The 25,383-nt window shown below is 51.0% G+C and overlaps 1 protein-coding gene across 2 annotated transcripts in view; it reads right to left on the bottom strand.

The window, feature by feature from the left end:
• Positions 1-25,383, bottom strand: part of PEPD (peptidase D) — a 121,798-nt gene that overhangs the window by 71,697 nt on the left and 24,718 nt on the right. For both annotated transcript variants that reach the window (XM_008139784.3, XM_054710814.1), the window contains exons 4-7: positions 22,809-22,872; positions 16,883-16,930; positions 15,465-15,526; positions 4,057-4,101 (exon numbers count right to left, since the gene is read on the bottom strand). In XM_008139784.3, the coding sequence (XP_008138006.2) occupies positions 4,057-4,101; positions 15,465-15,526; positions 16,883-16,930; positions 22,809-22,872 (219 nt within the window). The remainder of the gene's footprint in view (positions 1-4,056; positions 4,102-15,464; positions 15,527-16,882; positions 16,931-22,808; positions 22,873-25,383) is intronic.

Genomic DNA, 25,383 nt, shown 5'->3' with positions numbered 1-25,383 from the left:
CCTATGTGCCTTTACTAATTTGGGATGTAGGATCCTGGTGTGCTCTGCCCCTGATCCTCACCATCTCCGGAACACAGAAACGGGGTAGAAATAGATCTGTTACCCCACTGCCTGATGAATACACGCAAGACACCTTTGCTCGGTATGATTACCAGTTCTAAGACCGGCCGATGACTCAGTGTCACAGTCTCACTTCAAACCCAAGAAGGCGCACGGAACTTGCCAACATGCCAGCTCTCCTGTGGCGCTTCTCGGGGAACTTGACTCAAATTCCAGGCACGGTGCTATTAGACAGTGCAAAAGCATCTCCTTTCATTTCCCAGCCTACCTACAGATCAACTTAATCATCTGCAGAACAAGGAAAGAGAAACACAGCCTACATTATGGAAGTGAGATGCCTGCTCTTATTAAGTTTCAACTTTTGACCTCCACATTCAAACTGCAATACCCAGCACAAGAAGAGAAATTATCAGTTATGATCTCATGTTTGGGGGGAAGAGTATGATTATAGAGGAATTTACAGGAAATCAAAAAGGCACCGCTTGAGAGAATGGAAAACAATAAAGCAGTCACCAAAAGGAAATGAATGGCACCCAAACAAAATGAGAGAGGAAGCTCGAGAGCACGGGCAGAGGCTGCCGCTGCCTCCCAATCAGACAGGCTCCGGGGGGAATCCCAAAGCCCAACCCGGTTGCTAAGCAGGAGCTGGGGTGCATGTCGGCGGCAGGAGGCATGGTGCTAGCTGCACAGCCCCTGTCCTGCCACCCCCCAAGATCCAGGGCCTGACACAAGACCCATTCCGGGGGCTCTGACACCCCTGCCCGGCCAGTGGCCAAGAGTGAACTGAGAGGAAGGCTGACACGCAGGTAGGCCCCCGCCCTACAGGTGCTCCTCGGAGCTGCCAGGGGCAGCGCAAGACCCCCGGGTCATCAGCCTGGGCCCAGCTCCTGGTTTTTCTTGGGCAAGTCAGCTGTCCTGTCACCCGGAGCATGGGGATGACCAGAGAACCTACCTTATAACATAAACAAAATACCTCTTCAAATAAGGTGTCAAGGGCTTAGCACAATACCTTGCACACAGGAAGTCTCAAAAGGTGACAGCACTTATGCTCTCATTGAACGCTTCAGCCATCCAGCAAGGGAAACCACTTCTGCTTTGTAGGAGGAAACTGATGCTCAGTGCTATAGACTGAATGTTTGTCTCCCTCCAAAATTCCTGCTGAAATCTAATCTCCAATGTCTCGCCATAGGAAGCGGGACCCTTGGAAGATGATCAGGTCATCAGAACAGAGCCCTCATGTTGCCTTTACAAAAGAGGCCCCAGAGAGCTCCCTGTCCCCTCTGCCATGTGAGGACACAGAGAAGACGGCCATCTCTGAACCAGGAAGTGGGTCCTCACCAGACACCACACCAGTCCGCACCTTGATCTTGGACTTCCAGCCTCCAGAACTGGGAGAAATGCATTTCTGTTGTCTCTGAGGTGGTACTTAGTGAGGGCAGTCCGATGCTCTAAGACACACCCACACTGGGAGTTAGGGACCCCTCCATCCCCATCTTACAAAGGAGGAAGCTGAGGCTCTGAATATTAAGTGACTTTCCAAGCAGAGTAGGCTGTGGTTAGAGGTTGTATTTGCCCGAGTGGGTGGTTTATCCATTACCCCAGACAGCTTCTCTCTATGGGGCCTAGAGACAGACAATGTTAAAAGCATTCAGGATGCAGGGGCCCAAAGATGCATCAACAAGTCATAATTTAAAGTTCAGAAAAGGCCCCTCTCTCCTGCAAACGAGGGACCTGCCCCCATCCCACCCCGACTCCTTCCTTCAGTGACTAGGAGGGCAATGATCATGACTGCCAGGCTCGCACTGCGCGTGCCTGCAGTCCCTGCAGAGGCCAGCACCCACGCTATGACAACCCACCCCTGAGGCAGTGAGGACAATGTGACATTTCTAAAACAGCTCTACTGCCATCAAATGCCAAATGAGTCCTTTCTGCTGCTGGCTTTAATAAAGTTTGGAAGTATTCTGATGAACGCAGAATCCACTTCAGAGCCTTGGAAATGTCACTAGATTTAAAGTGTGTTTGTTCCAAAGTGGTGAACTAACGACTTATCCCTTAGGAGATGCTGGCGCATGCCATTTAGCCATCATCTATAAAGCATCGACCGTAAGCAGCCACGAGGGTACGCCACATGTGGAGCGTGAGTGGACTCGGCCCATCCCCGAGTATCTAGAATTTATTCTTCTGTCAATTGGGGGCTAGAGACGAGCCAGGCATTTGTTACTTCGTGGAAACGAGAGGTGGCCGTGTACTTGAAGAACACAGGCCCCACCCTCCGAATGTGTGGCCATGACAGGCACTGGGCCAGGGCTGCAGACAGCACTGAGCTGGCGGGCCTGCCTTCCAGCTCCTCCAGGGTCAGTAGTGATGCCTGCCAACAGCCCTCAGATCTTCACCTCTGGCCCAATCACTGGGCCCTGACTCCAAATCAACACACGCCACAGAACCTGCCCCTCCTAGCCACCACCATCTTTTGTCTCCAGCTGTTCAGGACAAAAACCCGGAGTCACTTCCAACTTCCCACCCTCACGCAACTGTCACAGTAGGTTCCTCTCGGGAGCATTCCCCTTGACTGGCGCTGTACCTCTCAACTCTGTCCCGCCACCCTCCACTGCCACCTAGAACCTGCAATAGCTTCTTACCTGGCAACCTGTTCCCACTCTTGCCCTACGACTGAGTCTCCAGCCTGAAGCCAAAATGATGTCTTAGAATGCAAACCTGACCCTCCCATTCTGCTTAAATAGGTCAAAGCCTTCCCTTGGTTCCCATTTCTCTCAAGACGAAGTCTAAGTTGGCACCATGGCCAACCCAGCCCCTGCCCAACTCTCCAACCCCCCTCCAAGGCACTTGTCCAGTGTGAGGCTCTACGCAGGACACACAAGGCGATTTCCCTTTCTCATCTCCAGCCTCTGAACAAGTTATCTCCTCCCCCACTCCATGCTTTCCCAACCTCATCAACCAACTCCTACTCATCCTTCAGGTCACAGTGTTCCCAAGCTCCAAGACTAGGTGAGCGAGCCCTCCCAGGCAGACGAGGAAAGGTGACCATATGGCCTTAGGATCAGACATGAGGGGTCTACCCACCTCCCAGTCAGGTGATGATGTGGCAAAGGCCCTGCCTTACTTCTCGCCTACATTCAGAGAAAGTGCAGTCACATAGCAGATAAAAACATTTGCCCTAACCGGTTTGGCTCAGTGGATAGAGCGTCGGCCTGCAGACTGAAGGGTCCCAGGTTCGATTCCGGTCAAGGGCACGAACCTTGGTTGTGGGCACATCCCCAGTAGGGGGTGTGCAGGAGGCAGCTGATCGATGTTTCTCTCTCATCGGTGTTTCTGACTCTCTATCCCTCTCCCTTCCCCTTTGTAAAAAAATAAATAAAATATATTTTAAAAAAAATTTAGGTGCTATCCAAGAGCAATTTGATGGTTAGGAAGAAAACTAATGGCACAGGGTTAGGGGTAGGGTTGGGGTTGGGGGGCCACTTCCAGAGTCCACAAAGGCAATGCCCAACCTAAGGAAGCTTGTCCTGCTTTGACCTACCAGAAACCAGTTATGCTGCAGGTAGGGGGTGCCAACATCACCAAGGGAAGAAAGCAGGTATAATAGGGTGCCAACTACTCAAGATAGGTGCATGACGTGAGGAAAACATGTTTACCTTTCTGGTCGTATGTATGATATTTATTTTTAGTCTTTTCACTATCTACTTTAACTGAACTACCAACAGTTGGCTTATTTTTAGTAGGAGCTTCAAAAGACTGAAAATAAAGGAAAAGATAAGTGAAATTTAATTGACATTCAAATGACTCATGGTCTTTCAAAAAAAACAAACCAACTGACAAACAAACAAACAAAAAACCCACAAAGAAGACAGAAGACTCTGAGAGAAGATCTGGGAACTGGCTTGTCTGATGGGCTCTCTGAGTTGGAGTAGGCAGGAACGGCAGGGTCTCTCGCCTTCCTGAGCTGAGCACAATGAACAGTCAACAGGTTGTACTTACCATTCCACAATCTCCGGATGAAGAATGGTGTTGTTGACATTGAACCTACAGCGGAAAAACAAATCAAGGTCATTAGTTCAATGGTCTATCATCTCCCAGCAAGAAATACCTCATTCAATACATGACCAAAAGGGGGCTCCAAACTTATAATTTAATGACTTGCTGGCCCATATAAGGCTGCTGTTTATTCCTGCAGCAGACATGTAGTGCAATCAATTGGGGGACAAGCTGCCATCTTCCATCCTTGCTAGGCAGACAGTTTAGCAACATATGCACAATGGGTGTCTCAGAAGAAATGGAGAAAGGATCAGAAGAATATTTGAAAAATATAATGACCCAAAACTTTGCCAATTTAATGAAAAACATTAACCTACACATGCATAAAGCTAAATGAACTCCAAATAGGATAAATTCAAAGAGATCCACACCTAGACACATCATAATCAAACTGATAAAAGACAAAGAGAGAATCTTAAAAGTAGCAAGAGAAAAGCAATTCATCACATACAGGGAATCTTCAATAAGATTGGTGGCTGCTGCCCAGCCGGCATGGCTCAGTGGTTGAGTGTTGACCTATGAACCAGAAGGTCATGGTTCAATTCCTGGTCAGGGCACATGCCCAGGTTGTGGGCTCAATCCCCAGTAGGAGGCATGCAGGAGGCAGCTGATCAATGATTATCTCTCATCACTAATGTTTCTCTCTCTCTTTCACTCTCCCTTCCTCTCTGAAAGCAATAAAAATATATTTTTAAAAAAAGATTGGTGGCTGCTTTCTTACCAGAAACTATAGAGGTCAGAAGGCAGTGGGATGACATATGCAAAGTGCTGAAAGGAAAAAACTGTCAACCAAGATTCTATGTTCAGTAAAACTGTGTTTCAAAAATGAAGCAGAAATTAAAACAAAACCAAGATGAACAAAACCAAGAGAAGTCATTGCTAGGAGACCTATCCTACAAGAAATACCAAAGGAAACCTTTCAAAATGTAATGAAAGGATCATAGAGAGTAATATAAATCAACATGAAGTAAAAAAGAACACTGGTAAAGGTAGTTACATGAACAAGTATAAAGACAGTATAAATTAATTTTTTTGGTTTTTATACCTTTTCTTCTCCTATCAACTTAAAAGACAACTACATAAAGCAATAATTGTAAATCTGTGTTGATAAGCACAAAATATACAGAGATATGATCTGTATACAATAACAGAAAGGAGAGGGGAAATGGAACTATATAGGAGCAAAGTTTTTATATACTATTGAAACTTAGTTGACATTAATGCAAACTAGATTGTTACATATAAGTTTAAGAAATCATCTGTAATCCCCTGGGTAACAACTGAGAAAATAACTAAAAGATACAGAAAAGGAGTTGAGAAAAAAGCCAAAACCATATACTACCAAAAAATCAAATAAATACAAAAGAAAGTAGCAGTGGAGAAGCTGAGGAATAAAACAACATATGACATATGGGAATAAATAACAAAATAGCAGAAGAAAGCCCTTCCTTACCAGTAATTGCTTTAGATGTAAACGGATTATATTATCCAATTAAAAGGCAGGGATTGGCAGAATGGGTAAAAATAAATATGAACCAACTACATGCTCTAAAGAGACACATTTTATTATTTCCCCAATACATGGCTTCTTACTGCATGTTTAAAATATCACAAATAAGTCTGAGGAACCATCACCTTGCTATTTCTATAGGCTAGACAACTCAGATCTCTATATTCATCAGCCTGCTGAACTGTTCCTTTTTCAGAAACATAGATACCATCCCAAAATTTTCTGATATCCTTTTTTCAACTGTTCTGGCTTGCTGAATCAAAGCAGCTGAATTTGATACAAGTTCAATGTCATTTCCTTCAAGAATTAACTCATCTTTCTGGGCTTAAGATACTGAACAAGAAACACTTAACCTTATCCAAACCCTGTAGATGTATTTTTTGCCCAAGAAATTTCTGATTTCAACAAAAGAACCAATCTCCGGAATAACAATGGGGAAGTGGATGCACACAGACCTCATCTTGTAACAGAAACCCAGTACAACACCATTGATGATGTTCTGTACATGACTGCAGATAGTGCACGGTAGCCATTCTACTTCACCATTTGCCAACCCAGAGCCTCTTCTTTTTCATTCCAAAGAGGCTGAGTTCTACACTGATGTGATAGAAGTCCCTCTGAAGGGTGCCTCGGGGCCCTTTACAATAACTGTGTGTCCCGTCAGAGTGATATCCACATTTTCTGAAATGTCGACAGTCTGATTGCTGAGAATGATCTTCATCCTCACCGTAGATGCGGCAAAGAGCTAAAGAAGCTTTAGATTCAAAGACAAATCCGTGAAAGGATGGAAAAAGATATACATATGGTCCCCAACTTCCCAATGGTTTGACATGATTTTTCAACTTTATGACAGCGTGAAAGCAATAAGCATTCAGTAGAAACTATTTCAAATTCTGAATGTTGATCTTTCCCCAGGCTACTGACATGCAGTGCAATACTCTCTCATGATGCTGGGCATAGGTAGTGAGCCACAGCTCCTAGTCAGCCACATGATCACAAGGGTAAACAATTGATACTCGACAGTGTACTGTATTGCCATTGCTTTTTGGATATTGTGTTTTGCACCCCAACATGTCTACAAAACGCACATCTGTGTCTACTGCTTCCTGGTGAGAAGAAAAGGAGAAAGGCAATTACTTTTGAGATAAAACTCAAGATAACTGCCCAACTTTAGGATAATGTAAGGGGTCTGAGCACATATAAGATAGGCTAGGCCAGTGGTCAGCAAACTGCGGCTTGCGAGCCACATGCAGCTCTTTGGCCCCTTGAGTGTGGCTCTTCCACAAAATATCTGTGCGATTGAAACTTCGTGGCCCATGCACAGAAGTCAGTTTTCGGCTCTCAAAAGAAATTTCAATCGTTGTGCTGTTGATTTTTGGCTCTGTTGATTAATGAGTTTGCCGACCACTAGGCTAGGCTAAGCTATGTTGTTCAGTAGGTTAGTGTGTTAGATGTATTTTCAACTTATACTAGTTTACCAGAATTTAACCCCATTATAAAGTCAAGTTGCGCCCTAACTGGTTTGGCTCAGTGGATAGAGCATCAGCCTGCAGACTGAAGGGTCCCAGGTTTGATTCTGGTCAAGGGCATGTACCTTGGTTGTGGGCACATCCCCAGTAGGGGGTGTGCAGGAGGCAGCTGATCGATGTTTCTCTCTCATTGATGTTTCTAACTCTCTATCCCTCTCCCCTTCCTCTCTGTAAAAAATCAATAATAAAATATATATTTTTTTAAAGTCAAGTTGCATCTGTATCATGCAAACAGAAACCAAAATAGACATCAGACAAAATAAGCCTAAGACAAACAGTTTTACTAAACACAATAAAAGAACATTTTATATTGATAAAATGGAAAATTCATGAAGTAGATATAATAAATATAAACATATATGCACCTAACAACATCTCTCCAAGATAGATGAATCAAAACCTGACAGAATTGAATGGAAAATGGACAATTTACAATAGTTGGAGACTTTAATACTTTGCGGTAATGAATAGAACACCTAGATAGAAGATCAACAAGGAAACAGAAGACTTGAACAACATTATAAACCAATTAGACCTAACAGACTAACCAAGAGCATAATCCATTTTCTCAAGTGCTCATGGAACCTTCTCCTGAACAGGCCATATGTTAGGCCATAAAATAACTCCCAACAAAATTAAAAGAATTGATTCATACTAAGTTTGTCCTCCACCCACACTGGAATGAAATTAGAAATCAATAACAGAAGGAAAATTTACAGGTATGTGAGAATCAAATTATACACTCCTAAATATGGACCAATAAATAGGTCAATGAAGAAATCACAAAGGGAACTAAAAATACTATGAAAAAAAATACAACATACCAAAGTGTATAGTTAGTAGTTAACACAGTGGTTAGAGAGGAATTTATAGCTGTAAATGCCTACATTAAAAAGGAAGCAAGTTATCTCAACTCAATGACCTAGCTTTCTATCTTAAGACACTAAAAAAGAACAAACTAAACCCAAAGCAAGACAAGGGAACAAAATAATAAAGATTAGAGCAAAAGTTAATAAAGACAGGGTGGCACTGGCATAAAGACAGGGGATCGGGCTGAAACCGGCTCTCCGACATCCCCCGAGGGGTCCCAGATTGCGAGAGGGCACAAGCCAGGCCAATGGACCCCACCGGTGCACAAATCCGGGCCTCTAGTACAATAATAAAATTACAACACAATTTAAAAATGGGAAAAGGATCTAAATAGACATTTCTCTAAAGGAGATATGCATATGGTAAATAAGCACAAGAAAAAAAGCTCACTATTAGCTATCAGGAAAACACAAATAAAAACCATAATGAGATACTACTGCACAGCCACTTACATGGCTACAATAAAAAAGATAGATAATAACAAGTGTCGGTGAAGGAATGTAAGTTAGTTTGACAATTCCTCAACAAATATAACAGAGTTACCGTAAGTCTCAGAAATTCCATTCCTAGGAATATATACAAGGGAATTGAATGCATATGTTCACGCAAAAACTTATATATCAATGTCCACAGCAGCATTATTCTTAACAGCTAAAAGGTAGGAGCAACCAAGTGTTCATCAACTGATAAACATTCAAACATAATATGGTATATGTCTATAGACTAGAATATTTTTTTCAGCTATAAAAATGAGCAAAACTGATTCATGCTACAACATGAATGAACTTTGAAAACATGCTAAATGAAAGAAGCCAGATACGAAGGCCACATATTGTGCAATTCCATTTATATCAAATGCTAGAGTAGGCAAATCCATGGAGACAGAAAGTAGATTAGTGGTTGCTAGGGGAATGGGAAATGACTTCCTAGTGGGTACAGGGTTTCTTTTTGGATGACGAAAATATTCTAAAATCGATTGTGATGATAACTGCACAAACTGTAAATATACAGAAGCCATTTAATTGTATACTTTAACAGGTCAATTGTAATGTATGTACATTGTATCCTAATAAAGCTGTTCTTTTAAACTTATGAATTATGTACATAATGAATCTTATATGTAAATTTTATTTCAATAAAGTCCATTTATAAAATTGACAGACTGAGAAAAGAAATAAATCCACAAAGCACCGTTTGACATTCTCTCATACCTCTTGTGGTGATAGAACAAGCAGAGAAATCAAGAAAGATGCAGAAGATATGAATAATTACAATTAATCAACCTGACTTAATTGACATATACAGAGCACTACAGCCAACAACATGCTCTCTTCAAGTACCCAAGAAACATTTATCTTAATGATCATATGCTGGAAGTTTTAACAAACTTCAAAGTATTAAAATACTGAACATGTTTACCAATTACAGTAGAATTAAACTAGAAACCAGTAACAAAAAGAATATAAAATCCCAAATGGTTTGGAAATTAAGCTACTGTTCAAAGAAGAAATAATGGAGTTAGAAAATAAAAACATAAAATATAACCAGTGAGATGCAACTAAAACAGTGCTTAGAGGAAAATGTATAGCTCTAAATGTATTTAGTGGAAAAGAACACTGAAAACCATGATCTAAGTTCCCATCACAAGAATGTCCTCAAGAAGCTAAAGAACAAATAAACCCAAAGAAATGAGAAGAAAATTAAAAAGAAAAGACATTAATGAAATAAAGAGCACATATACAGTAAAGAAAAATCTAGAAAGCCAAAAGTTGTTTTTTGCTGGGATGAACATAATTGAAAAGGGGACCTCAGGCGAGAGAAGGATCAGACCGGCATATCCCTGACACTGCGCTGTGCAATCCGCAGCTCACGCCATCAGGAGACAGCTGGGGGAGCACGGCCTGGCCTAGAATAAAGGACAGGCCTCAGAGGAGCGCGCCTGGCAAGGCCTCAAGCCCCTGCGTCCTCAGCCCTGTGACATCTCGGGTCAGGACATCACACACAGGGCATGCAGGCTGTGACCAACCAGGGACTCTCCACAGCCTCATCACTGGTGTTTAAACACAACCATCGACCGCCATGTTGTGAGGCTGGCACACCCACTCCTGGCCGAGCCCGAGGAGGATGCTCAGGGACAGGGGAGAGAAGAGAGAAGGGGTATGGGCAGGTAGTGGCCAAAGCTTTTGGATTCCTAATACGCATATAAGACTACTTAATTCAAAGTCAAGCAAAATGTTGTAGAATCAAAGCCCTACTTGTGAAATATCAGAGAACACAGGCAGCCAACATGTTTCAGCGTGAAGAACAGAGAGAGCAGCAGATGACATAAATCAAGACGACAACACAGACTCTGCCTCCCATTTCGCCAAATGTCACTTTGACATTAGGAAAAGCGACGGCCTATCTCCTCAACAGCCAAACGCACCAGTAAAACTTCACTGCACAACATGTACGTGCGTATACACACATCCACACATACCCCCAAGCAGCAAAGTGACCCAGCACATAAACAAACACAGATAACATGACGGGCAAGATGAACTCACACAAAGGCAGTATACACCTAGAGAAGAGGCCACACAGACACACACAGATGTGTATACAACAGACACACACTCAGAGACACACAAATGCACACAGGTGTGTATTCACAAACACAAACACATCCTAGTACATGCTACACAGACTCAGGCACACACACTCAAGAGACATGGATGCTCGCCCAGACGCACACACCCAGACACACACTTAGACTAACACACAAAGATCCATACCCAAATAGATGCACGTACAGAAACACACACACTCGCACAAACGCACACTCCGAAGCAAAATACCCAGACAGAGAAACACACTCAGACACACACACAAGAGTCCAAAAAACATTCGCCACAATGCTGACAGGCTTTAAGTGAAATCCAGATATTCCTTGCTTTTGCCACTGTGCTAGTTAGCATTTTCTATGATGAGCAGGTAATTGTGTAAAAAAACACACACACCCACCAGTGCCTGAGCGGGTAGGGGTGAGGCTGGGGGCGGGGAGGGGGGGCGTGTCCCAGCATAGGCTAATTCCCTGGTGGGCTCCACCTGTGGGCTGGGTGACGAAGGTGAGTAGGGTGGGCCCAAACACCCCTGCCCCAGCCGCTGGCCTCCTCCCTGCCGTTTGTAACCCAAGGACAGCGGGGCCTGCCTGGAAAGCCGGCCCTGGAAGAGCCCCCACCCCCACCCCACCCCCCGCCTTGGGACTGAGGCAGGCTCTTGTCCCTGCAGGATCTCTCTCCCAGGGAGATTCCAAGGGCCGCAATTAGAAGCCCAATCCCAAATACTAACTTGATACACAAGTTAACAGTAACCAGAAAGCCAAGGTCCCCACGCCACAGACGAGTGTTTTGCTGTAACTGTCAAGTTTTAATAATGTCCCTTTACTTTGTGGTTTTTAAAATTCACATCTTTAAATATTAATATTCCTGAAATAATAACCCCCAAGTCCAGCAATTTCATATTAACTGCTTATTTAAATGGAATTAATTTGTAACTGATGGTCTTCAAATATGCAAGGCAATTTAAGTAAATGCCAAAAGATAAGAAATAAATAGATCCTAACTAAGCAACTGATGTCAAGTATCAATCATATTCCTGTTGGGCAACAGTATAAAACAGAGTGCCCTGTACCTCACACCCCACCCCACCCCTGGCTCCTGGGCACACCCTCTGCCTGGTTTCAGGGGAGCTCTCATGTCAGGAAGGTTCCCCATTAAGCTATATGAACTTGATGTACGAGTGACCCTTGGCTAAGGCCACCTCGGCCCCCACAGACCTCCTCTTTCCCTTCGCCGTCGGCATCTCTCTCAGAACAATCCGCTCGAAAGTCCACTTCCTCAGCGCTGACACAGACCCGCAAGTCTGACTTTGCCCCCAGGCTGCAGGGCCAAGCCTTCAGGCAGCTGTGGTGGCCCAAGCCCAAAGGAAGAAGCCTCATGTCCTCCTGACTGCAGAGCTGACCCTCCACCTCAGCTGCGCCTCACCCAGCCCCTGCCCAGCCCCGCCATGCCCTTACCAGGACCTGACCATGAGCCTGACCCCATCCTCTGGCCACAGCCCACAGAGGAGCCTGCTCCTTCCACATCTCCTGCGGGCATTGTCCCTGCTCCAATCCAGCCATACATGGGAGCTAGGGCCTGGGCCAGAGCCCAAACTCTGCCAGAGGCCTGCAGACCACCCCCACCTCTCCCTTCACCCTGGCTCCCCAGGGAGGGCAAAGCCACACCCCTTGAGTCTAGGGAACCCAGGCCATGGGGAGACCCCAGTGCATGTCCACCATCCCTACCCCATCTCTGGCTCCCTGTTCCCCTCGCTCCTGGTCCTGTACCAACCCCACCTGGCACACTCCCTGCTGCAGGCAGCAGGCCTGGCCCTGATCTCGGAACGGGAGGGAGCTCTGAGGCCTCCCAGGACCAAACCCACAGCCCTACCAACACTGAGCCCAAGTGTGGCAGGCTCGAGCGGCCAACCCCGAGAAGCCACCCTTGGAGGGGTCACGGGCTGCTCACCCAGCTGGAGTGGGACGCAGAGGACTGGGCATAAGTGGACGGTGAGACCACTGTTCTGCCAAGTCCCCCCCTCTCCCCAGGCCAAAGGATGAAGGCAGCCTGGGACGGCCATCAGCACAAACTGAGAGGGCAAACCTGAACTTCTGCTAAAGCAGGTCAATCAGGATCCAAGATGGGATGTGCTGCAGGGACGTTCACAAGGGCCAAACCCCACAATTCCAGGAAGAAGGCACTTCATTAGGGCAGCGAGAAGCACCCGGTGATAGAAGCAGTTGATAGAAAGTAGGAGAACAGCAGGAGTCCTCCTGCTTAGGAATCAGGCTGTAATTATCCCCACCAACAGCTGGAGCTGCTGAGGGCAGACAGCTGAGCTCCGCTGAGCTGCAGGGGCCCTCAAGGACAAGGGCCTCCCCAGGCCGGCACTGAGGCCAGGAGGTGGCAGAGTCGAGATGCCGACAGCCTGTGTGGGTGGAAGGCAGGGGGCGGGGCTGTCCCAGGTCCCAGGAAAAGATATGGGACCGCAGGGAAAGCACCGTGGGCGGCTGGATGCGGAGGCTGGGCCGGGGTCAGTGCCCATGGAGGTGCAGTGGGGTGGAACTACACTGCACCGTGCGATGGGAGGCCCAGAGGCAGGCACAGGGGACAAGCCCCCAGGGGACAGGAGGCCAAAGGGCCCCAAAGCAGAGACACAGGGAGGCTCTCCCATGCAGTACATCAGCCAGGCCAGGACACTGAGCCCCCTCATGGGTACGGGAAGGAATCCCTGGCTCAGCAGTGGGGGCCTGGGGAGCACCTCATTGTCAGCCCCCCTCTGGACAGGATCACGGGTTGGAGAGGGACCAGCCCAGTTCCTGGGGGAGAATGTGCAAAGTTAGAGCAGCCCCTGGTTCTCTAAAAAGCCTCCCAAATGCTGACCGTGTCGGTGGGGCTGACCAAGCACAGGATCCTCTGGGCTCTTGGCAGGGGCTGCAGAGACTCAGGGAGGAACAGGAAACACAGGCTGGGGTCTGCCCATGGAGGGAGAGGTTGGGTTCACAGCGGGACGACTCCCAGGGGGGTTAGGATGACAGCGATGATGGCCGTGAGCCTCCACCCCAACCCACCTCTCTCCAGGAAACCTTAGGGAGCAGCCAGCAGTGCTCCGCTCTCAGGGGCTACATCCTGAGCTCCCCAAGAACCAGGCCTGCCACACCACCCACCAGACCTGTTCTGGGGCTGCTGAGCAGGCATGATCTGCAGCAGAAACCTCTGGAGGACAAGCAAAGACACATACCAGTAGCCCGAAGCCCCACAGCTCACCGACACCCGGAGTCTTGTAATCAGCCATCCTCAAGCCTACCTGGCCCACTGCACAGAGAGACTGAGACGAGGCTCAGAGGGGCAGCGGGACTTGCTGGGGTTTGCTCACGAGTGACCATTTACCGAACACCAGCTCCACGCTAGGCTCCAGATGAGTGGATCTCATTTTATCGCGACAGGTCCAAGCATGCCACACACTGGGGAGCCAAGGCTCAGAGGGCAGTTCTGCTAAGGTCACAGAGCTGGCCAGCAAGGGGCCATCAGGGCTCCCTCCGCCTAGCTCAGGGCCCTCCCCGCAAAGCAGAGAATGAAGCAGAGGCTGGGGGGGCCGGCCCAGGGGACCACAGAGCCATGCCCTGGTGTAGGTGGAGGCAGGTGAGCAGGACTGAGCACCGGCACCTGGCAGTGCTGGAGTGACCAGAGGAGGCCTGACTTAGGACAGGCGGCAGCGGGTTATGCCCCCGCGACACACGCACCCTCCAAGGGCCTAGGAAAGACAGCATCTCCATGGCCAGCATTTCAACGAGCTGAGCTAATTGCTGCCAGCGTGGGAGATATGGCTGCTCTGGGAAAACTCCCAAGAGGATGCAGAGATTTGAGCGATGAAAAGAAGCAAACCTGACACCTGCTCCCCCTGCCCCATCTCTCTCATGTGGGGGGAGAGGGGGAGTCTTGCATATTTATGAGCTCATAATCCTTCCTAATCACCCCTACATCACACGTACACACAAATTCCCATGGCTCAGGCTCATACATAATTATGAGGCACTTCCTCTGTCACTGCCTCAGTCCACCAAAGGACGACAGAGGACGCAGCAGTGCAGTGTGGTGGGGGAGGGGCTGTGATCAAGGTACAGGAGCCGACTGGGAGCTGTCCAGCCCAGCAGCCTGGAGGAGCAGGTGCACCCCCCAAGGGCTTGTCTGCTGTAGCCTTGGGCTAGCAACACAGACCCCACAGACCCCCCCCCAGGGCCAGCCAACCCCAGCCCAGGGACCCAGCACCCTCCGTGTTCACAGCGTGCGAGTGGTAAGGAGGGTGAGGTGCTGCACTGGGTGCCTAAAATCTGCCCGCCTGCCTGGAGAGACCTAGAAGGAGAAATAGGGTTTGGGGGCTAGGCCTGGAGCTCGACTGAGGCGTGAGGGCAGGTAAGGGGGTCCTGACCTAGGGCTAGGCAGCAGGAGACATGGGGGAGTTGTTGCCAGCAGCGCTGGGAGAAGTTAGAGGCCAGCAGTAAGGAAAGAGGGCGGATAAGAACAAAGACCACGAGCTCAGAGCAGATCCCGGAGGGAAAGCAGGTGCACAAGTGGGGGCCTGCCTGTGCGTACACTGCGGCCAGGGCTCTCCAGGCTCTCAGCAGGCCTGCCCTTCACTACAGAGCTCAACAGAGAAGGGGCATCTGCTCCTTAAAGTAAACGCTGAAGTGAATTTAGGCAAGCGATTTTCTAAGCATTTCCTCAAAGTGCCCAGTCTGACCCCCTTCGGCATCCTCCTGCTTGTGTGTTTCGTGTCGTTTGTAGACTGGTAAAGGCCTGCTGGCGAAGATGTGAGCTGTGGAGGATGGACGAAGCAGTTCCCGGGGCCCCAGGACTCACTTGCTGATGCCCTCGAAGGAGGCCTCCCTGCAGACACTGCCGCTGTCCGTGTTGACACCGCGCTGGGGAGAGAGGGAGACACAGATGCGTCACACAGGGCTGCGCGGCACCCCACAGCCTGCACTGGAGAGCCTGCCTCCTCCAGCCGGGCTCAGAACCAGGCTCAGACCGGGGAAGAACCTGGAGCTCCCACCCCGGCCTGGTGAAGCCATGCCTCCCTGCATTTCAGGTTAACGCCAAACCGGACCCCAACCCAAGGCAGGCCCGCCTCCTGCAGCATCTTGAAAAGCAGAGAAAACAGGCCTCCTCTTCAGCGCTCTTTGCAGACTCCAGTTCAGGCTGCTCAGCTGAGGGGGGTGGGCGAGAGGAGCAGGGACCGAGACCACCCTCTACCCCAACCTGCTCTCCCACGCTAACCCCATCTCATGCGCACGCGCACACGCATGCTCCCCACTGGCTGTGCTAAGAGCACTGTCGAAGGCAGCCCTTCCAGAGGTGCTGGTACAGTCCTCCCCTTCCCCTTGCTGCGAGGACACTCCAAGTGGAACTTGGACAGGAGCAAAGACAAAAGATTTAGAGAAACGTGCCATCCCTGGAGAGGCAAGGCATTTCAAACTGCCATTTCCTCCCCAGAAACTGCAGGTCAGGGTCTAATGGATCCCTCCAATAAAACACACTGGACCATCCGACCACAGTCATCTAGCACAACCTTCCTTCCCAGCCATCAGGACAGCAGAGCGGGAAAAAGAGACCCCAGGAAGCGCTACCAAAAGTAACCAAGAAAAACTACTTCTGTAAAAATCAATAAACAAAGGAGAGAAGGGTCACTCTGGGAGGAAAGAAGCGTTATACACTTTTCGTGCCTGCAGCCCCGCAAGGTCAAAGAAGTACGAGAAAGCAGCCGTCTTCTCTGCGCCCTCTCACAGCCCGAGCGCCCCACAGGCTGCAAGGCACCAGGGGTCACCGGCAGCCTGGCCCTGGCAGGCCATGGGTCATTCAGTGCCTGCGCTCAAAATCTGATGGCCCACAGCCCAGCGCCCTCACAAGCAGATACCAGGGGTGTGTTTTTCAAATCCTTTTAACAACAGAGGAGACCTAGGATGGAAGCAAATTGATATTCTACATCCACAAATCCCAGGAGTTCCGCCTAACACAAACACATCCTCTAGCTGGGTTTAACCCAGGGGGTGGGGATGGTGTGTTGTCCACAGTGGCCTCACATCCCAGCACATCCCAGGGAGACCGGAGAATCGAGGACGTGGTCCTGGACATGTCTTGCTGTTCTGACTGAGAAGGTGTCGCTACTTATCACCGTGGGCCATTCCTCTCGGTTTCTCAACCCTCGACCTCTGCAGGGGCAGGTGGCTCCCTAAAACCCCTTCCTGAGCCCCAACACTGCCCAGACCCTGGACACTTACCAAAGTGAGGAGGACAGAGGGACTCTGTGAGGTCAGGACACTGGCGATCTGAAAGGTCAGAAAGAAAAATGCACTTCAGAGCAGCCAAGGCAGGGACGGAGATGATATACCACCATTACTCAACGACAGCCCCGGGGTAGTGAGCAGAGCCTTAAGGCAGGTGCTGCTGTTGCTGCCCGCATCCAGCAGATGAAGAAACTGGGGCTTACGGAGAATGAGGGGCTCTGAAAGCCACACAGCTGTAGGGTGGCAGAGAGGAATTCAAACCTAAGCCAGGCACACTTCCCCGCATACCAACCATCCTGCCTCCAGGCCCCAGGAGGGCTCTGAGCTCCAAGCAGCCAGACCTGCCCACCCTCCAAGGCCAGTGCCTCCACGCATCTGACAAGCGGTCCCTCCTGAAAGACCCGTATGGCAACCTCCTAGGCACTGGCCCCACGAGCCTCCCTCCCGTCCCAGGGCAGACACTTCCCTTCCTGCCCCTCATTGATCCCCTCGCCTGTGGGATGTCAGCCATCCCCAATCCTCTCCCAGTCCCCCGCCTGCATCCCCGATCTGCATCCCTCCACCATGGCCCGCTCAGGCCTCAGGCCTCAGGCCCCTGTGTGCTGCTCGCTTCCTACCCCAACCCCTTGAATGAGCACACCATGCAAACTCCTCTCTCCATGCCTTCCTAGGGCTCTCGCCTCTGCCTGCCATGCCTTCCCCCATCTCAGCCACTTCATCAATTCAGACTCCTCTCTGGCCCCCCTGACCGTCATCATTCCCTTGGCCAAGTGCCCATCATGGCTGCCTTAGCCATGATGTCTGCAACCCGAGGTGCCAACCACCCTGGTGGGAGCACCTTCTTCCTCTCCTGGCCCCCCACCCCGCAGTCCGCTCCGAGTCTTGGCTACTGCAGCCCCCCCTGTATCTGAGCCCCCAGGGCAGAGAACAGTCTCCTCTGCAGCCCTTGCCCCTCCCCACAGACCCGCCCGGAACGCTTTAGTGCCCGACACAGGGCGAGAGTGAGGAGGCTCTGCTGTTTGTTGTTGTACAGCTTCACGGAGCTGTCACTGACATATTCTACACTGCACATATTTAAAGTGCACATTTGGATAGTTTTGACATGTGTATATATGTGCTTTTTAATACTGAGAGGCTCACAGAGAAAACCTGGAAGATACTGAAAACTATAAAAACATAAAACACATCTACAAGCCCATCCCCAGAGACCTTTTATCTCTGCACATAAAAACAGAGATCTGCGATGACATTTGGATCGTACGAAGTTACACGCTTCACTTATTCCCTGTCGTTAAATAGTCTCCAAGCCCGCGGTTTTTACGGTCACTTCCACCGGGGACGGTGAACGTCCCGTGAGCCCTTGGTCGTGGCCCGTGCTGGCACTTGAGACGTCGTCTCATTTAACCGCCATGAGCCGGTGCTGCAGACATCCAGACTTCACCAACGAGAAAGGCTTACGGGTTCCATCACCTGCCCAGGTTTCCAGTTAAAAAGGAGTAGAGCCCAGAGCTAAACCTATGGCTGTGAAATATTCTCTTACCAGAGATGGCGTAACTTACCCATTCTTCTGTTGGACACCAATTATTTCTAAGGATTAACTATGATAAATAACGCCCTGGTGAACATCCTCGTACATGAGCCTTTATTTCCTTAGATAAATTCCTTAAACATTTTATTTCCTTAAAACAAACCAACAAATCGGACCCAGTGAAACTTCTAGGTGAAAAGCCATGCACTTTGTCAAGGTTTCTGATGCTCAAGGCCAGACGCCCTCCAGGTTGAACCAACCACCTCCCACCAGCGGTGCCTGAGGCTCCATCTCCCTGGCACCCCCTCGTTGACCCAGCAACTGCTCAGAGAGCCTCTGCTGCACAAAGGATCGGCTTGGCGCAGTCCCTGCTCCTCCCCAGACCCTCCTGGAGGGGGGCTCGTTAAAAGGGAGAGCCTCGCTTCGAGCCCTGGGTGTGTTGTCACCTTGGTGAAGGGTCTCCATTCATCAGCACAGAACATCCTGTCAGTTACAGCAGCAGAACCCGAGAGCAGCGGGCACTTGGGGATGCATGTGCTACTGTCCTTGGGAGAAAGGGGTAGGATAACAAATGTGCAAGCTGATGCTTTTTCTCTCGGCAACAACTCAGGACGCGCTGCTGAGCGATGGAGGAGAAAGCAGCCCTCTCAGTGCCGCCGCCGACGTGCAGGCGAGTCTCGGCCCACAGAGGAGGCGGGTGCCTGCTGGTCCTGGCAGGGCCACCTCTTCTATTGATCACAATTGCTTGAGTGGGTCCTGGTTACCTCTGCGGCTGCCAAACCTCCCCCAGCCTAGCAGTTCCATCTGCCGTTCCCCTTCCCCATGGAGACCCATTAGTGCTACACTCTCATCAACACAGCCTGATTCCATGCCTCAACAATTAAGGGGACATGACACGGCTATGTGTTGCCAGCTTGAAATGCAGCTCGGGCACACAGGACAGCACAGCTCTATCAACACAGGGCCTCATTTCTTTTCCTTTTTTTTTTATAATATATTTTCTTTTTTAAAATATGTTTTTGTTGATTTTAGGGACTGAGAGATAAAAACATCAATAAGAGAGAATCACTGATCAGCTGCCTCCTGCAAGTCCCACACTGGGAATTGAGCCCACACCTGGGCATGTGCCCTGACTGGGAATCGAGCCATGATCTCCTGATTCATAGGTCAATGCTCAACCACTGAGCCACACTAGCCGAGCACAGGGCCTCATTTCCATGGAGCGTGGTCACCAGGGACCCATCAGCTCTCACAGACCAGAGCCACATCGATTTTCCGGCAGGTCGAGGTGGACAGCACACACAGATCTCATCAGAGCCCCATGGACAAGGGTCCTCCCCTGGTGACAATCAAAGGCTCCCTGTGGACACCTCACATGTCCTCATGTCCGGAGCTCCAACCAGCCCTGCAGGCCATTCTTCACGGGTGAGCCAGAAAAGGGGGCTGGACCATCACAAAGCCCACACTGCTCCGGGGATCTGGGCGTCACCACACAAGAATCTAAGCCCTTGAATGAACTTTTTCATGGCAGTCTGAAACGGGTGCACAACGTTGGCTGGCAATGCATTTAAATTTTGAATTTGCTTCTAAAATTTAAGCATCAGGAAAAATCAGGATTTATCTGAAGATACTCTTGAACAATCAGAGTATCTAACAACGCTGGGCCAGCAGTTCCACAGAGCAGCTGCCTCTCCAGAGGTCCCGCCACAGACCCCACCCCTCCCTGATGCCTCGCCACACCGAGGCTGAAAGGCAGGCAGCACCCATCGCTGTGCTGCCACAGTGGTTTCTCTTACATCCATCCTGCCTGCATCAGAGCCTCTGCCCACGGCCATCAAGAACAAGGGTCCCATGTGCCCTCCACTTCGCCAGCTCCCACCCCATCATGAATACCAGCCTTTGCACGGCACCTACAGCAATGCCTCAAAGAGCCTCTCAGGGTTCTCCTAAGCGCCCCCTTCTCAAAGGAACCACCATTCGCTCTACCTTCTCCATAATGAAACTCAGGATCATCATGGGGAGGAAGGGAACTAGACAGCCAGGCTCGCAACATCAGACACCTGCATGCTATACTCGCTCTCAGGTGACAGGTCACGCCTGGGGCTGGGGCCTTCCTGTCCTCTTCCAGGAGACAAGTGTTAGCTGCTTCCCGCCTGGGGCTGGTCACAAACCAAGGCTGCCTGAAGTTCCATGGGCCTCAGCACCGGAGAACTGGCCCAGCCCAGCCCCAGCAGAAGGCTTCCTGTCACCTTCCGCGGTGGAGCAGGCCTGGGGCCTCCAGTGCCTCGGCCCAGGTGTCTCAGTCCAGCAGCCTGTATTTTTGTCAGGCTCCATTTTGAGCCAGAGAATCAAAGGCACCTGACAGCCTGCGTCACCTCCGTAGACGTGTCCTGCAGCACCCTCTCATTTCTGACAGGGCAAATGCAGAGGTGAAGGGCCAGGCCTCGGGGGTCCAAAAGTCCTGGGGCCGCATCCCAAGTCTGCTGCCCCAGCTGTTGGGCCGTGGACGAGGCCCTTCTCGTCTCTGAGCCTCGGCCTCCTCCCTGTGATAGGATGAGAGCCGTGGCCCACCATGGGACAGATGGGGTGGGAGGGGAACAAGGAGCTGGCAATACTGAAGCCCGAAGGTGCCACCCGGGAGTGAAGACCTATCTCACGGTCAACATGAGCCCTCGTGTCCGATGGCACCACAGCAGCGACAGCGTCACCAAACTGAGAACCAGCAACAATGATGATGGTTCTGTGAGGCGCCTGAGCCTGGAGGAGAGCCCATTCCCTGAACTCCACTGAAGCCCTCGTGTCAGGTCCTGCTTCATAAGTACAGACTCTGTGAGCGGGGCTGCGGGCTGTGGTTCTACACTATCATTACGGGCTTTCCTGTCTGGCCCTCAGGACCTCCTGTTTTACTGTGTCTGGAGGCCAGATCTCTTTTCTCCTCAGAAATGACAGCGTGAATGAGGCTGAGTCCCCCTCAGTCATAAGATGCCTGATGGCAGCTGGGAAGGCTGCGGCACAGAGGCGCTCTGACGCGGTGGGCCGAGTCCCAGGACCCGTCCCAGGCTGCCCCTCCAGGTTTTGCACGGAGGAGCCTGGAAGATCAAGTTCCCAAAAGGCAGTAATGTTAAGATGTAGTTTATGGCCCTAACCGGTTTGGCTCAGTGGATAGAGCGTCAGCCTGCGGGCTGAAGGGTCCCAGGTTTGATTCCGGCCAAGGGCATGTACCTTGGTTGCGGGCACATCCCCAGTGGGGAGTGTGCAGGAGGCAGCTAATCGATGTTTCTCTCTCATCGATGTTTCTAACTCTCTATCCCTCTCTGTAAAAAGTCAATAATATATATTAAAAAAAAGAAAGAAAAAAAGATGCAGTTTATGGAGGCAGGAGGGACACACCTGCCAAAGGGGAGGGTGTATCAGAGCAGGCTGAGACCCAGGGCTGAGCAGGATGAGCAGGTCCCTCCCTCTCTAGCACTGGGAAATACAAGGTAAGTGGCAATGACCTCGATAAGGACATGCAAATAAACGTTCAGACTATTTTAGATTCTATATCCAAAGAGATCAATACATCAGGTCACGGGAGTATTAACAGACTCTTTAGATGCTAGGAGTCACTCCCGGATAATTTGGCATTGAAATCACATGACATTACATAAAGATCCATCAAAAGGCCCCCTCCTTCCACAATCCAGCCGGTCAGAGTGCTGTCGGAGCAGGCCCCCACAGCCCTGCGGACGTGAGCCGCGCGGCTTCACCGAGGCCCTTCTGGTCGGGCACCGTCACACCACGGTGATGATTCACCCGTGCCATGGTCACCTTCTTCACCAGACCCTGCCCGGGCTGCTGACTTCAGCCCTGGGTCTCAACCAGCTCTGATGCCCACAGGACCCTGACTGGGAAGGCAAAGAGCGTGAGAGTCAAGTCAGGGGAAAGAACCAGGCCTTAGTGACAAATACAGAGAGACAAGGGCAGGTACAGACCAGAACACCACCAGTGTCCACCATGACCACACCTGGCCCCAGGAGCCAGGGGAGGGTGCCGGTGTGGGCTGGAGTGACAGGAAGGCCCAGGCCAAGCCGGGAGGGAGGGGGGATGGCGGGGGGGGGGGGGGCACACATAGATCAGACTCTGTCAGAGACATCCTCCCCCGTGCAGTTCAGCTCCACCACCGAGTCAGGGGCACTGCCCTGCAAAGGAGGGGCCTGTCTCCTGGGAGATGTGAGGTACATGTTTCCCACCTGCTCTCTCCAAATGAGGGCACTGCTGAGGGGCTAGCGGTCCAGTGGTGGCATCCTGCACACCCAGCCAGGCTCTGGCAGTGGGAGGAGAGGGAATCCAGGGCAAAGGGGTAACTGGAGCCCTGAGGTGCTCAGAGAGGAGGCGGCGGCTGCTACTGACCTCGTCTGCGTACTGGACGTTATCCACGGCATACTTCTCCTGGAAGTGCTCCTTGGAGTGGATCCTCAAAGGGAAAAACAAGGAACACCAGGGTCAGGGTTTGGCCACCTCCTTGCCCCCAAGCCCAGGTTCTGAAGCCCTGGCCCATCCCTAGTCCACTGGCACCTGGCACCAAGTGGATCTGCCCATCACAGATTCAGGGGCAAAGTACCGGGCCACAAAGTGACCGCTGAACCACACCTGACCCCTCAACCTTGCCCAGTCGACCTCTGCTCCTCCTTCGAGTCCGCACCCTGGCCGCCTGGGACAAGCAACTGCCAAGCTTTTCCCTCCACCGCCAGTGAGAGCCCACCAGGCAACACATCCCACCCTTTGGGGCCTGAAGCAAGCTGCCTCCCAGGCCCCACAGAGCCTCTTTAAAGGAAAGTTAAAGGTCTCACGTTTTAGAGAAGTCAGTATCAGCATCACTCACTGTGATGAGAAACGTTCACGCTTACTCATCAGCCCTGAGAAGGCAGCCGGTGAGAAGACAGAGCAGAGGAGGCTGGGCAGCCCTTGCCCACCTCACAGAGGACTCCTGGTCACGGGTGCTCTGGGCAGGTCCCGGCAAACACCACGCCACCCCCAGCCTCTTCGTCAGGGGACGAGTCACTGTCACCGCCTGTGACAAGGCTCTCATGAGAAGAAGCACTAGACATGGAGGGGGGCGGGGGGTGCCGAAAACCAAGTCTAATGACGCACGCACCATCCCACACCCAGGCACCACATCAGCACGGGTCCTGCCTAGGATCGCATGGTATTCTGGCCACCAAGTGTTAGAGCCAAAAGAGTCCTCAAGGGAAGACAGCAGATGGCTTTCAGGCTGTGCTTCCTGGGTTCCTAAGGGTGAGCAGATGACAGGGTGCTGCACAGTGTGCTGGGCAGGCTCAGAGGGGACAGGGCAGGGAGGGCACTTCGGAACTTGGAGATGGCCACCTCGAAGAGGGAGCTCCATGAGCCTTTGAGACACACTCAGACATCACTACCCATGAAGCAGAATCCCTCCCCTCTCTGAGCCCTGCACCACTTCCCTCTCTACCCAAGCAAGCGTCCCAGCCCAGACTGTAGCCACAAAGCACAGAGTGAGGACCCGAGACAGACAGGTGGGCCTCGGGGACCAGCGGCAGGGAGCTCACAGCCACACGCAGCAAGCTGGGCCGAGGAGACCTCGGTGGTCTCGCTGCAATGGGCTGCTCTGGGCCTCTGAAAACTACTTGCTTCATTTCCCTTGGGATTCTCTGAAGTGGGCAATGGGTGTGAAGCTCCTACTGCTGATTAAATTTGCACAGTCCAGGCACACTAGCTTTCACAGTGGAGACATGACTCAAAGTTAAGTGGCCAAAGCCCGGCGCCTCCATCAGCACCACCTAAAGCAGCCAGGGCAGGAACTGACGACAAACACTTGCCGGGGCACCAGAGGCCCCGGCTCCAGGCTTACCAGACAGCTGGCTGAACCCGTGCTACTCGGGGGTGAATGGCACTCTCAGCAGAGCTGGGGCTGCAGATGTGTGCTGAAGTGCACGCCAGGAGCGCAAGAGGCCGCGCCATCGGCAGCGTCACCAATCACCCACTCTGACGGCTCTGGCTCCAGTCCCAGCCCCAGGACGAACACCCTGTGTCCTCAGAAAGTCCCCACACCACCTCTGGGCCCCAGTCCCTTAATCACCTCCGGCTGTGACAGGCATCAGAAGCCAACTCCCCAAAGCCTGGGCAAGTGCCCAGGACCTGCTTTCAAGACCAGCCTCAGGGCTCCCTAAGACAGACACCTTGGCTGTTAGCCTGGGCATTGACTTTATCACCCCCAATCCCAACGGGGACCCTAATCCTCCCAGCTCACCCAAGCCACTCGGCCGAGGGACGCCCGGGAAATGTGTTCCCGCCTCCCTGCCTGGGAGTCTTGGTGGTCAGGCCCCAGCAGAAACCTAGACTTGAGACCTTGGGACATTTCTGTGCACTCATCCTGAGGTCAAGGCCATAACAATGCGGAACCAGAGTAGGTGGGGGAAGGAGGGAGCAAACGGAAGGTGAGCACATGGCAGGTGTGATCTGCACGTGGCCCCAGGGCTGTGCGCTCAACTGTCCACCCCTCACCTACCAGCCACAAGTCATGCCACTTGCCACGGAAGCGAAGGAGCACCAAGGGCCAGCCCGCCCACGGGAGAGCCTGCCGCTGCCACCCTGATGTCCGGGAGGAAGTGCAGGTGCCATCCCACCAGATGCCCTCTGTCCTTCTCCAGAGCTGGAGGACACAGTCCAGAGCGCACATGGGCTTCAAGAGCCAAAACCGCCCAACTCCACAGGAAGACCCGTTTGACAAATACAACCGGAAAGGCTGCAAGCATCTTTTCTGGCACTTTGCACATTCTTCTTCTCTAAAGGGCAAAGATAATTAAGTTGGAATGGTACTATTTTTCATGCTTTAGAGCTAATTATAGTAAAAAACCACTTAAATATCACCCTAAGGAATAAGTGTGCCAGGTTACCATGTCAAGCCGGTGAAGGGAGGCTCGGCAGCCAAGACTCGGTGGGGCTGTCG

Source organism: Eptesicus fuscus, chromosome 21, assembly GCF_027574615.1.
Source record: "Eptesicus fuscus isolate TK198812 chromosome 21, DD_ASM_mEF_20220401, whole genome shotgun sequence".
NCBI classification, from domain to species: Eukaryota; Metazoa; Chordata; class Mammalia; order Chiroptera; family Vespertilionidae; genus Eptesicus; species Eptesicus fuscus.
Note: the sequence above shows the minus strand (reverse complement) of the source record. Positions and strands in the feature narration are given on the sequence as shown.